This window comes from Aotus nancymaae, unplaced genomic scaffold (assembly GCF_030222135.1).
Source record: "Aotus nancymaae isolate 86718 unplaced genomic scaffold, 86718_ANA_hifiasm-v0.15.2.pri h1tg000062l, whole genome shotgun sequence".
In the NCBI taxonomy this organism is placed as follows: domain Eukaryota; kingdom Metazoa; phylum Chordata; class Mammalia; order Primates; family Aotidae; genus Aotus; species Aotus nancymaae.
The window spans coordinates 41,365,505-41,379,891 of record NW_026988476.1 but is presented as its reverse complement, the minus strand read 5'-3'; the positions used below and the strand labels follow the sequence as shown (position 1 = coordinate 41,379,891).

Below are 14,387 nucleotides of genomic sequence, written 5' to 3'. Positions count from 1 at the left end.
TGGAATGACAACCTTTCACCATGTGCCAGGTACTATACTGTGCAGTTGGCATACACCAATTCATGCAGCCCTTGTGACAGCCCCATGATGCAGACATTTCATTATCTCCATTGTTTAGATGGGGAAATTGAGGTTAGGAGGGTTAAATAACTTGCCCGTAACTGCACAGCTTCCAAGTTGCAGAGACAGAATTTTCACCAAGTCGTCTTGCAGACTCCTCGCGTGGATTGGAAATTCTGTATTAAGGTCAATTTATTCATTTGTTGTTTAGTTCTATTCATAATTATTGAGTTGCCAATGTCAGTGCCAGAGGATTTACCATTTACCCCAAAGCTACTCTAAATCTAAGAAAAAACACTGTTCTTGCTGCTAATGTACAAAAAGGTAAAACCATGACTGTCTTGCAAATAAAACATGAACATGTATCCAAGCTTTTATTTAACTCACTGATTGAGGGAACCAGTAAGATGTCAAAACCAGTTCCAATGGGAATTCGATGTACAGAAATTTATATTGTAACAAAATTTGTGTGGTTCACTGTAAGGAAACATCTGCTTTGGCAGATTAAGCACGCCAGCCAGCTTAGCCTTTGGAGGGAGAATTCATGTTATTGCACCCACACATATCCTCTGTCCCTGCTGCCAGGAGCTCTCAGTTCATCGGCACATTGAGCAGACACCACAGCGGCTACATAGAGAGGCTGGCTGACGGTCACAGAGCGTGTAATTCTGTCCATCGGATTCTCAGTCTCCTCTGCAGTGGATGCCCTTCAGTGGGCATTCACGTGAGACGCAAGTATCTTCAGTCCATGCCCATTCAGAGGGGTTCAGCCACATATCTCTTTCCAGGATTTTCTTGTCACTAGTCTTCCAGTTCTGTTCTTTTTAAGCCCCTGACCATCCAGCCTGACTATCAGCGACTGTTCATGAATCAGTGTAGGTGTGTACTCTGGCCATCTCTCACTCCAGACATAGACAACCTTGAATTTCTGCCCACTGGAAGGATTCTCCTTCACCACTGTCCTTCACAGACACCCCTGAGTGAGTGTGAGTGCAGCTGTTCTCTTTCATGTGGTACCAGCACATCATATAGACCATCTATAATCTAGGCTGGAGGTTTTTCTCAGTCAACTGGCCGTAAGTAGCATCCCTGGTGGCCATAGGCATGACATGAGGGAGAGGAGGCAAAGCAACAGGAGTTGATGTTGGAAGAGTCTGAGCTACCTGCTCATACAATTTACAGTTCAATTCTGAACCTGCCTGGGCTAAGTTTTCTAATACGCCACTTCCATTTGACGATAGATTGCTGCTGTGTACATTCAACTTTATGGCTACATAGGTCAGATGACATCCAGCTCATGATGGGAGCTCAAGCTTCATGGTCAGGCATTCAGCCTCTACCAAGGCCTAGTAGCAAGGCAGAACCTGCTTCTTAAAAGAAGAGTAGTTATCTTCAGAAGAGGGTCTAGATTTGCTTCAGAATTCTAAAGATCTGCACTCTCTCCTATTAGTGCTTGCCGGAGGCCCCATGCAGCATCCCTATTGGACAATTAAAGTCCCACTGGATCTGCTGGATCCCACTCAATCCACCAGCCTGTCAATTGGGTTGAAACAGCACAGTCAAACACGGTACACATTGCCTACAAAGTCCAAAATGGCCTACTGTTCTAGACTATGTACCCCAAAAATTCCTAGGTTGAAATCCTAACCACCAGTGTGATGGTATTCGGAGATGGGGCCTTTGTGGGGTATTATATCACAAAGGTGGAGCCCTCATGAATGACATTATTATCCTTATAAAAGAGACCCCAGAAAGCTCCTTCAACCCTACTGAAATGTGAAGATACAACAAGAAGCCTGCTATCTATGAACCAGGAAGCAGGTCCTTAGAAGACACAGAAGCTGCCAGTGCCTCAGTCTTGGGCTTTTTAGCCAACAGAACTGTGAGAAATAAATGCCCTTCTGTATAAGCCACCCAGTCTATGGCATTCTGCTGTAGCAGCCTGGACAGACTAAGGCAGCTACCAAGCGCTGTGCCTGTTTTCTTTTGTGGTGATGCTAGATGCAACAACTCATCTTTCACCTTGGGAGGGCTATTTCAACATGCTCCAGACCCCTGAACCCCCAGAAATATCACTGCTAGTATCCATTCTGCATCAGTCTGGGTATCAGGAGAAAGAAGCCACGGAGTAATATGAACTGAGAAAGTTTAATATAAATATTGGCTATATCAGGGGACTGGAGTAATTAGGGATTGGCCAATAAAAAGTAAAGAGAACTTTAAGCAGTATCAGAATGATGGAATAAGAAGCAGCCACTGCCCTCGTATTGAATACTCCTTCAACTTCGATTATAGTCAGAATTTAACTATACAGTGATGGCTCATTCATTTGCCATCACTAAACTGTAGAGTTCTTGAGGTCAGGGACCACGTCTTGTTCTCCGTTGTATCTTCAGTGCTAAGAGGGGAAGGCCTAGCACCCCAAAGGCTCTCACTAAATATGAATGAATACAGCCAATATTGGCCCTCTAGCAGCCCCCAAGAGAATTCGCTCTTTTCCTGCCACATGCACCAGACCCAAAAGAAAGGACTCTCCAATACAGACCTGGGTGCTTTCCAATCTAGAGATGCAGATAACGCTCAAGGGAGTGGTCTGTGCGGGGCCATGTGTAGCCTTTCTCCAGCTCTCCTTAGGAGGCTGAAGCCCAGCCCAGCTTCCCAGACTGTCCCCTCAGGTTCTTTGTCCCCTCAGGTTCTCAGTTCCCAGGCCTGGAGCTAAATAACCCCCAAAGAGTGTCACAGTGCACCTGATCGCTACGCGAACACGTGCGCACCGCCGGGCCTTGGGGACTGGAACAGGTGCAGTTGAGATTCCAATCAAAGGCTCCTCTTCCAATCCTGAAAACAAACATCGGGGCCTGGGGGCTGGGGCGGGGCATGGCAGCCCCTCCCTGGGGGAGGTGCGGCCGGGCCAAGAAAGCCGGCGAAGGCCCGGAGCCCCAGCAGAGGCCGGGCCATGGCTGACCCGCTGCGGCAGCGCACCGAGCGGCTGGTGGCGGACTACCTGGAGTACTGCTCCCGGGAGCCCGGCACCCCCGAGTCGCCGCCGTCCACGGCCGAGGCCGCTGTGCTGCGCGCCATGGCCGCCGGTGTACGGAAACTCTACCGGTCCTTCTTCTCCGCCTACCTCGGCTACCCGGGGAACCGCGTGGAGCTGGTGGCGAGGATGGCGGAGGCCCTGCTCTCCGACAGTCCCGGCCCCACCTGGGGCAACGTGGTGATGCTCCTGGCCTTCGCGGGGACGCTGCTAGAGAGGGGGCCGCTGGTGACCGCCCGGTGGAAGAAGTGGGGCTTCCAGTCGCGGCTGAAGGAGCCGGAGGGCGACGTCGCCCGGGACTGCCAGCGCCTGGTGGCCTTGCTGAGCTCGCGGCTCGTGGGGCAGCACCGTGCCTGGCTGGAGGCTCAGGGCGGCTGGGTGAGCATGCGGAGGGGGACACGGGGCGGGATGGGCACCCGGGAACCACCTGCCCACGTGTCCAGCACGAGGAGGGACCCACCGCGTCAGGCCCCTGGAACGAGGTTTCTTGAAAGCAAAAAGGCTCATTTCAGCGGGACTGGAATGCTCGGTGTGAGGTCTAGGGTTTCTCCTCCCCTGGCAGACAGGCCGTTAGGAATAGGCCTTGTTAGATGGCTGTCCATGAACTTTTCCGAAGTAGGCGCTCACAGCTTGGGTCTGCTCCCTTGGACCTTGCCCTGGCCTTAGCTCGCCATCGGGGGCCTTTAGGAGCACCCACGTTAGGTCTGAACGCTTTGCTCCTATAGAAATCACCAACCAATGAAGCCAGCAATTGGGGGGCCAGGCCAGGTGGGGTGTCTTTCTCCTGTGCCTATTAAATGTGCCTTTGGAGAGACTCAGACCCATTAATCATAACCCCCAACACCTCTCAGCCTGGCAAGAGGGGTTGTGGAGTGTGCTGGTCGCCTGGTGGTGGCGTTTACCCAAGGTTCCTTAACTTCCAATCCGCTGCATCCAGCCCTCAGTGAGGACGTTTCTAGGCCCCTGATTTCAGCTGCAGGCCTTAATCTCTGTGGTCAAGGTTAGAGGGATAGGCCTTTGGTCTGCAGCTGTTAATCAAGGAAAGCCACCTGGTGGTGAGACCCCCCCCACCCCACCCCCCGCATGCCTCCAGGGTTCTGAGCTAGACCCCATTTATTTCCTCACCACCTTATTGGCGTTGATTCAATGACTGAGGTGACCCATGTTGTTGGATGTCTATGGCCAAACTATTAAAACCGGCAAGTTTTTTGATCTGAAATTTAGCCTCCTGTGGGTCGTTCCCATTTAGACCTTGTATAGTGACAAGTTGAGTTCTGAGAAGGGACAGGGAGTGGGAGGTGTAGCTTGACCTCCTGCCTTGTTAATGTTCCTGTTGGTGTTCAGCCCTCTGGGCCGGGGAACTCCTTTCAGCTGCCTGCCTAAGAGCCTCACCTGAGCTCTCAACACAGCCTCTGGCCCCTCTGGGCTTAGTACCTGAAGAGATGAGAATTGGAAAGGGGCCCTTGAAGGTTTTTTTTCTTTTAAGTTTTTTTCTTAAAAAGAGTTTTTTTCAAAACTCTTGTTTTGCTCTTATTACCCAGGCTAGAGTGTAGTGGAACAATCTTGGCTCACCACAACCTCTGCCTCCTGGGTTCAAGTGATTCTTCTGCTTCAGCCTCCCGAGTAGCTGGGAATATAGGCAGCCATCACCACGCCCGGCTAAATTTTGTATTTTTAGTAGAGACAGGGTTTCTCCATGTTGGTCAGGCTGGTCTCAAACTCCCGGCCTCAGGTGATTCACCTGCCTCGGCCTCCCAAAATGCTGGGATTACAGGCGTGAGCCACCAAACCCAGTGAAAGTTTTTGTTTTGTTTTGTTCTGTTCATGTTTTGGCTAATCACTGTTGACTAAAGAATAATCTCTTAACATCAAGAAGCTGAAATTCTCGGTCGGGTGCCGTGGCTCACGCCTGTAATTCCAGCACTTTGGGAGGCCAAGGTGGGTGGATCACCTGAGGCCAGGAATTCAAGACAACCAACATGGTGAAACCGCCCCCATCTCTACTAAAAATAAAAAATGAGTTGGGCATGGTGGTGGACACCTGTAATCCCAGCTACTTGGGAGGCGGAGCCAGGAGAATCGCTTGAACCTGGGAGGTGGAGATTGCAGTGAGTCAAGATCTCACCATTGCACTCAAGCCTGGGCACCAAGAGCGAAACTGCGCCTCAAAAAGAAAAAAAAGAAGCTGAAATTCTCAAATTGGGTAAACATAGTTGACCCTCATCTCTGCCCATTGCAGTTAAAATGCCACAGCCTCGAGTTCAGTTCCCTTCCTAAATGGAGTTGGTGCTTGCTGTAGTATCAGGTGATAACTTTTCAATCTAGTGACTTGACAGTTTCCCAAAGGGCATCTCTTTGCTCAGAAAAGAGCGTAATAATCTACCTTCCTCTTGGTTTTGAGTCAAGATACGAGCATTTCTACACCAAGTGACAAAGTCAAATGGTTGCTTCTGTCACTCTGTTAGACTTAGCAGTCCTCACTCCTCAGGGGCTGCTCATTACTGCGTGTGTATTGATCAGAATTTCCTTCCTTTTACTCTTTAAATCCGAAGGTTCCTTTGCTGTTTAATCTGCAGGTTCCCACGTGTTTTGAGTGAGGCTCTCAGCATCATGAGGCAACCTAACTTTTCTCTCGCCCCACTGTAGGATGGCTTTTGTTACTTCTTCAGGACCTCCTCCTCGCTGGCATTATGGAGAAAACTGCTGGTCCAGGTTTTCCTGTCATGGTTGTTAACAACAGCATTCATCTACTTCTGGACACGATAATTAGGAGTTTTTAAATTTTTAGCCCACTTCTACCTGCCCGACTGTGACCAACTAAGTGACTGAGGGGTGAGCGTGAGAACTGAGAGAAAGCACCATCCTCCCACCCCAGATGTTTTTACCTGAATGCATACAAGGAGTCCTAAGGTGATGATTTGGCCAGTGTTTTAACTTGTGACAAGTACTCACGTGTGAGAACAAGAATGCAGATGGCTCTTCCTTGAGAATTGAGGAGTCTAGCGCCTCATTATGCCAAAGAATCGCAGAAGAAACTGCATTCCATTAAATGGGAAATAGGGTGCTATTTGCTGAAACTTGGATAAGAGTGAATGTGAACCTCTCACCTCCACAACTTCATGTGCTGCTGACTCATTTTAATTTTGGCCACAGCTGGGGCAACACAAGCCCCAAAGCAGAAAAAGTCCCAGTTTAACAAGGCGTGTCACCTTAAAATCATTTATAAGGAATTCTTTGAGACCAAATCCTTTGAAATCTAATTCCTGGGACTTCTAGGTTTTTATAGTTAACATATTAATTAACAAATTGTTAACGTCAAAGTTTTAATAAATTTATATCTTAAAAATAGTTAGCTTTCCTGATTCAGTAAGCCCTCATTCTTAGGAGTAAGTTGAATTGATGACAATTTGTTCTATTGCCTCCTTAAATATACATGTAACGATGCTTGATTTTTTTTTTCCAGCAACACACAAGCTCATAAAAAGTCCCTCATTTCTCCCCTCCTCCCATTCTGCAGTCAGACTATCACCCACCTGCAGGGTGGTTCATTCGTGATTCCCTGCAGGCCTTCCCACCTGTTATTATACTTGCATTTTATAAAACTTAACTGGACCTGCTCTTTTGACTTAATCTTAGGAGCTCTTTCCCTCCAGAACATGCAGCTCTGCTTCACTGTTTGGACTGTTGCAGCGCATTCTTCATTATCACAGGATACGCTGATTTAACTACCTTGCCCCTGCTGTGTATTTCAGGGTGTTTCTTCTTTTGGGGGCTACTGGAAACATTGCATGGAGCTTTTTTGTCGGTAGCTTTGTACACATGCATGATTACATTGGTAAAAGCATCCTAGAATGAGAATATAGAGAATCTAGTCCCAATTGACATGTATTAAAATTTGGCTACTATCAAGTTATTACTCAGAATAGGCTAGAGCAGTCCAAACTCAGATCAGGGCATGAGAGTGCTTAGTTCTTCACACTTGGCAGTATTGGATTTTTTTTTTTTTTTGACTTGGTCTGTCACCCAGGCTGGAGTGCAGTGGCAAGATCTTGGCTCACTGAAACCTCCGCCTCCTGGGTTCAAGAGATTCTTGTGCCTCAGCCTCCCAAGTAGTTAGGATCACAGTCGCCCGCCACCATGTCCAACTAATTTTTGTATTTTTAGGAGAGACAGCGTTTCACCATGTTGCCCAGGCTGGTCTCAAACTCCTGACCTCAAGTGATCCGCCTGCTTTGGCTTCCCAAAGTGCTGGGATTACTAGAGGTGTGAGCCACAGTGCCTGGCCAGATCATTCTAAATGTTTGACTTTATGGCCTCCCGGTTATTGTGGCCTTCTTGAGGAAGATCCATGTCCCAAGCGTATAAAAAGTATTCTATGTCCTTGGTCACTAATCCATTCTAAATTTTTTTTGGTGAAGTATGAAGTAGGGCTCATTTCTTGAAGAGCAGGGGTAGATATTTCAGCATTATTCATTGACCATCCTTTTTCCCCCTGCTGATTTGAATATATTTTCCTTTCTGTTCTGACATCTTTCCATCTAATAGCACTGTCTCAACTGCTGTGTGTTCCCAGTATATTTGAATACCTGATGGGCTAAATCTTATCCCTTTCCCTATTTTTCAGAAAAATCCTTGGCTATTTTAGTGAGTAGTGTAAGATGAATTTTTTAAAAAGCAGCTTATAAAATCCATTCAGAGGCCTGGCACAGTGGCTCACACCTGTAATCCCAGCACTTTGGCGGTGGGGGCAGGGGGGTGGGATGAACCTCTTGAGGTCTGGAATTCAAGACCAGCCTGGCCAACATGGCAAAACCCCATCTCTACTAAAAATACAAAAATTAGCTGGCTGTGGTGGCACATGCCTGTACTCCCAGCTACTCCAGAGGCTGAGGCAGGAGAATTGCTTGAACCTGGGAGGGGGTGGTTGCAGTGAGCCAAGGTTGTACCACTGCCCTCCAGCCTGGGTGACAGAGCAAGACTGCATCTCAAAAGAATCCATTTAGGCCAAGTGTGGTGGTTCATGCCTATAATCCTAGCGCTTTATGAGACCAAGGCAGTGTGACCACTTAAACCCAGGAGTTTGAGACCAGACTGGGCAACATAGTGAGAGTGTCTTCACAAAAAAAAAAAAAAAAAAAAAAAAAAATTTTTTTTTTAATTAGCCAGTCTGGTCTGAAGAAAAAATAGAATAAAGGAGGAACAAAAACCCAAAAATTACCCAGGCATGGTGGCACATGCCTGTCGTCCCAGCTACTAAGGAGGCCGAGGTGGGGGAATTATTTGAGTCCAGGAGGTTGAGGTTGCAGTGAGCCATGGCACTCCAGACTGGGTGACAGAATGAAAGTGGATCAATTTGGAAATATATAGTACCTCTTTACAATATTGTCTTCCTTGGTTTTTGTTTGTTTTTTGAGACAGGGTTTCACCATGTTGCCCAGGCTGGTTTCGAACTCCTAAGCTCAAGCAATCCACCTGCCTTGGCCTCCCACAGTGCTGGAATTACAGGCATAAGCCACCACGCCCAGCCTAATATTGCCTTCCTAAGAACATAGACTCCTTCTCCATTTACTCAGGTCTCTTATGGTTTTCTTTCTTCTCCCCTCCTCCCCCAGAGGAGTCTCACTCCGTTGCCCAGGCTGGAGTGCAGTGCTGCGATCTCGGTTCACTGCAAAATTCACCTCCTGGGTCCCGGTTCAAGCAGTTCTCATGCCTCAGCCTCCTGATTACCTGGGATTACAGGCACACACCACCAGCTAATTTTTGTATTTTTAATAGAGACAGGGTTTCACCATGTTGGCCAGGCTTGTCTTGAACTCCTGACCTCGTGATCTGCTTGCCTTGGCCTCCCAAAGTGCTGGGATTACAGGCATGAGCCACTGCTCCCGGCCTGTGGTTTTCTTTATATAGGCTCTATTTAGATGTTTTCCAGCTCTTTGGCTTCTGTCGCTATCGGGAATGGAATCTGTAGAGGATGTCTGCCTTCCCCAAAGCCATGTGCTCTTGTGATGACAGCTCAGTTTTCCTATAGGAACCTACCCATCCTCTGTTCTTAGACCATGCGGCTCTGGTGGGGTTGACTCCTCACTTCATTCCACCCTTAGATCAGGAATATGACCCAGATCTGTCCTAGAGAGCCGAGTCCTAAGCAAAGCTGGCAGGGGTCGACATTAGAGTTCTTGTACACGCTATCAGGTGACACTTCGTTTCCACCGGAATAAGGAGGGAACCTGCCTGGTGGAGAACACCGCACAGAAGGAGAGAGTCTAAAATTCGGAGGCAGGATGGGGTGTGGAGAAACCGTTCTGGTGACATGACTTAAATCTCACAATTTGGCTGTGCCTAAAGCTACTTGGGACTCAGATTTCCTTTTCTGCTTTATTGTTTCAAGTGAAAATTCAGTCCCAAATTCGATAATCAATTTTTCCTATTACATTTATTATTCGGTTATGGCTGCCATAAAAAGAAACTTAATGTAGATTCTAAACTGGCTACTTTGAACTTCCAGTAGTTCTGATTCTTTTTCAACACTTAAACTTTCTTTTTCTTAGATAACTGCATAGGTTCGTGAAGGGTAGTGATAACTGTTCTCTGTCTCCGTTGCTGGTCTATTGATGGCCACCTTTTCTTCTGGCATTCTTTTTCACTTTAGCATTTGAAGAGGAAGATGTGGAGGCCTGGCTTAGATCACAATTCAACCTAGATTCTCTCAGGTTGTCTGAGTCAGTTACGGATTAGACACACATGGGTTCATCCCGTCGCAAGACCCCATCTCCCATCAGTGCGCTGAGCTGATAGCACAGTGGTGAGGTCTGCCAGGGTCAGGGAATGGTTTCATCTGGAATGGCTGCAAGAAGGAGTTAGTTTTTTCACATGATAATCACGTCATTGTTTTCAGGCACATGGATGCTTCTTCCACAGCTAAATATTCTGGGCTCATAAGAGGAAGGATGATTAGCACGACGCAGCACTGATTGCTAGGACAGTTCCAATTCTCTCAAGAGGCAGATTCTTCGACCCTGAGATACCATCACCCATCAGCCTGTCAATCACAGGTCTGTCCACTCCAATAGCAGTTCTTAAGGTGTGGCAGTCCTGAAGTCTTGGAGATCAGGGACTTTTGGCCTGATATGCAACCCTTTGTCTACTTTGAAAACTAATGTTATCTTCTCTCAAGTTTTTCCTGCATTTCTAGCTTCTAGCACTTCCAGGCAAATGTTTGCTTCACTCATGGATTGTTTTTTTCCAGTTGTACTTTCCCTGTAACTTTGGAGTCCTTCTGGACCTGCTTCCCTCATCTCCCTGTTTTTCCCCACCGGCACCATGATCATTCCCAGGACATATTAATCAAAGTGTTCTCTATCCTCCCTCGGTGTTCAAATCCTTACTAATAATCTTGGTAATGACCTTCATTATCTTTTTAATGGCTCACAGGTGCACAAAATCACATTAATCATTAGTTCATAACATTTTCCGGATTGCTTTATACATGCATGGTTGTCCTTTTTTTTTTTTTTTTTTCACTCTGTCTTCCAGGTTGGAGTGTAGGGGCCTGATCTCAGCTCACTGCAACCTCCACCTCCCAGGTTCAAGCAGTTCTGTGCCTCAGTCTCCCGAGGAGCTGGGATCACAAGCACCCACCACCACGCCTGGCTCATTTTTTACATTTTAAGTAGAGATGGGGTTTTACCACGTTGGCCAGGCTGGTCTCAAACTTCTGACCTTAGGTGATCTACCTGCCTCCACCTCCTAAAGTGTGGGGATTATAGGCATAAGCCATTTCTCCCAGCCCCTCATGTAATGTTAATTACCTCATTAAAGGCCCTGTTTTGAAATATTGCCACACTGGGTGTTAAGGCTGCAACATAGGAATTTGGGGTGAGATGGGGACACTATACCCCCTCACCCCCTCCAGAATAGGACCCAAGCAGCTCTGCCTTCCCTGCATCCTCCACACTGCAGCCAAAAAGCTTTCTTTAAAAGCCAGCCTATTGGTGTCAAGCTTCCCAATTTTTTTTTTTTTTTTTTTTGAGATGGATTCTCGCTCTGTCACCCAGGCTGGAGTGCAGTGGTACAATCTCAGCTCACTGCAACCTCCACCTTTCAGTTCAAGCTATTCTCCTGTCTCAGCCTCCTGAATAGCTAGGATTACTGGCACATGCCACCAGGCCTGACTAATTTTTATTAGAGACATGGTTTCACCATGTTGGTTAGGCTGGTCTCGAACTCCTGATCTCCTGATCTGCCATCCTTGACCTCTCAAAGTGCTGGGGTTACAGGTGTGAGCCATCGTGCCCGGCCCAAGCTTCCCAATTTTAAGTCCTGTAATGCCACCCTACCCCCAACTTTCAGATGTAGTTCAAATTGCTGAAATTAACTCACAAGGGCCTATGTGATCAGCATTTTATTCAACTTTTTTTTCTGAAAAAAAGAAAAACAGGATACATATGCAGAACGTGCAGGCTTGTTACATAGGTGTACGTGTGCTGTGGTGGTTTGCTGCACCTACTGACCCATCCTCTAAGTTCCTTCCCCTCGACCCCCACCCTTATTCAACTTTCTGGTCTTATGTCCTGCTATGCACAAACCACCCCACCACACGCGATGCCTTCTCCCACCCCTTCCCTGCTTCCATCTGCTCTCCTACCGACTGCATTCATTTTGCAGCTGAATCCTGCTTGCTATTCCAGTCTTCTCTTCTAGAAGCCCCCTTGGGAGGATCCTCTCCTGTACAACATCCTGTGCTGTGTGCTCATTCGTGGCTCAGACTGTGGCTCTTGACTTGTCTCACCCCATCTGAACCATAACCTTCTTGGGGGTGGGACTGTGTCCTACTTATTCCATTTGTATACCCAGTGCCCAGTAGTGTCTGGTATGGGGTGGAGGAAGGGACCTATGGAAGGAATCTGAGCACCAGTGCTAATTATATACTCCCAGGCTGGGTGAGGTGGCTTATGCCTGTAATCCTAGCACTTTGGGAGGCCCAGGCAGGAGGATCGTTTGAGCCCCCAGGAGTTTGATTGAGACCATCCTGAGCAACACAGTGAAACCCCATCTCTACCAAAAGAAGAGAAAAAGAAAAATTAACTGGGTGGCTGGGCATGGCGGCTCATGCCTATAACCCTAGCACTTTGGGAGGCCAAGGCAGGTAGATCACCTGAGCTTAGGAATTTGAGACCAGCATGGGCAACATGGTAAACCCTATCTTTACAAAAATACAAAAATTAGCTGGGCATGGTGGTGAACACCTGTGGTCCCAGCTACTTGGGAGGCTGAGGTGGGAGGATTGCTTGAGCTTAGGAAGCTGAGGTTGCAGTGAGCTGAGATCGCACCATTGCACTCCAGCCTGGGTGACAGAGGAGACCCTCTCTCAAAAAAAAAAAAAAAATTAGCTGAGTGTGGTGGCACATACTTGTAGTCCCAGCTTCTCAGGGGGCTGAGGCAGAAGGATCGCTCGTGCCTAAGGAGGTTGAGGCAGCGGTGAGCCATGAGCACACCACTGCACTCCAGCCTGGGCAACAGAGTGAGACCCTGTCTCAAAAAAAAAAAAATCATATATTCCTGTTTCAGCTTCTAAGCAAGTAGCTCTCTTCGGGCTGCCGCGGGCCCCTGTTCAGATGGTCACAGGAATATCCTTTCCTACCGATCATGCAGACCTGTCATGAGCTGGCCCTGACTTCTGAGCTGTCTTACTAATGGTGGTGACTCAGCCTCGCTCCTGTGACCCACTGCCAACATTTGTGTTCTGCCTGGGAGCACACCTTTCTTTGTACAAAACTAACCCCAGGATGGGAATCGAATCTACAGTCTGGGTTTCAGAAGTAAGACTGCTTTGATGGAGTTAAGGAGGTAAGAATCACGTTAATGCTGTTGACAGCTGCAAGTTCCCTGCCAGGCTGCGGAGCTGGAAGTGATGTGAAGACGTGTTTAGGTGGAAGGAGTGACAACTGTGCATTTTTGTTGAGGGGTCACGTAAGATGAGGGCTGAGAAATAACCGCTGGATGTAACAGTGTGGAGGACAGTAATGATCTGAAGAAAGGCAGTTTTACTGGAATGGCAGCGGGGGAAAGCCCGAATGAAGTTGGTTCAGGAGAGTATGGGAGGAGAAAAATCAGAGTAAGCATGTAGAGAAACTGTTTCAAGGATCATTGTTATAAAAGGAAAGAAAGAATGGAATCGCCGGAGAGGAAGTAAAATTGAGATGATTTTTAAAAACCTTTCTTCGTGTACATTTTCCAGCATACAAAAGAATAAAGCGGAAGATAAAATGAACCTACGTGTACTCATGATGCAGTTTTGTTTGTTTGTTTGTGGAGACGGGGTCTCACTCTGTCACCCAGGCTGGAGTGCAGTGGCGCGATCTCAGCTCACTGCAACCTCCACCTCCCAGGCTCAAAAGATTCTCATGCTTCAGCATCCGGAGTAGCTGGGATTACAGGCGCCCGCCACCAGCTAAGTTTTATATTTTTTTATAGAGACGAGGGTCTCATTTTGTTGCCCAGGCTGACCTCAAACTCCTGGGCTCAAGCAATCCACCTGCGTTGGCCTCCCAAAGTGCTGGGATTATAGACGTGAGACACCACGCCCAGCCAAGGGTTTTTTTTTTTTTTTTAAAGAATTAATAGCATGCATGAATGCTGATGGTAGTGATGTAAGAGATGGAGCATTTGATGATGCAGGCAGGAGAGGAGATCTAGTGCTGTGAGGAGGAGGAGCCTGAAGCCTCATCCACAATAAGAGGACAGAGGCCAAGTACAGTTGACCCTTGAACAACACAGGCTTGAACAACATGAGTCTACTTATAGACAGATTTTTAAAGCAATTGCTGATAGAAAATACAATATTCAAGGGATACAAAACCCAAAAGGCTGATCTTTCGTCTACACTGGGTTCCGTAGGGTATTCTTGGGGCTGTGGAACCCATCCCTTGCAAATATAGAGGGATAATTGCGTATGGACACAGATGCACAGTATTGGGACATGCAGGACAGACAGGGTGTGGACGTTCTATTCAGACGGTTTTCATTTTCTCCGTGAAATAGGAAGCAAGAATTCTTCTGAGAGCCAGGATGAGACAGGTGTTAGAGGTTAGAGGAGAAAAGAGGAACTGAGAGAGCAGGGGCTGAGTGCTAATTATCCACGACACCATCCTTAAGATGAGGAAGAGGAAGGCAAGTCCATCAGCTTGCCCGCCATTAAAATGCGGTATACAGGGAACATCTGGGGCCTGTTGCGTGGAAGTAAAATATCACCTCAGGGCTCAGGAATTTCTCTTAGCTTTGGACATAATCT

General features: G+C 47.5%; 1 protein-coding gene across 1 annotated transcript; it reads left to right on the top strand.

The window, feature by feature from the left end:
- Positions 1-3,016: 3,016 nt before the first annotated feature.
- BCL2L10 (BCL2 like 10) lies at positions 3,017-6,327 on the top strand. The gene is made up of 2 exons (XM_012442410.2): positions 3,017-3,475; positions 5,744-6,327. Exons 1-2 carry the CDS (start codon positions 3,017-3,019, stop codon positions 5,861-5,863), a joined length of 579 nt encoding a protein of 192 aa, XP_012297833.2. The 3' UTR covers positions 5,864-6,327.
- The last annotated feature ends 8,060 nt before the right edge of the window (positions 6,328-14,387 follow it).

Bases quoted from the DNA above. Each gene is read 5' to 3' on its own strand.
- BCL2L10 (XM_012442410.2), top strand. From the start codon at position 3,017: ATGGCTGACCCGCTGCGGCAGCGCACCGAGCGGCTGGTGGCGGACTAC. The intron at 3,476-5,743 runs GTGAGCATGCGG...GCCCCACTGTAG, and splicing joins TGGAGGCTCAGGGCGGCTGG to GATGGCTTTTGTTACTTCTT.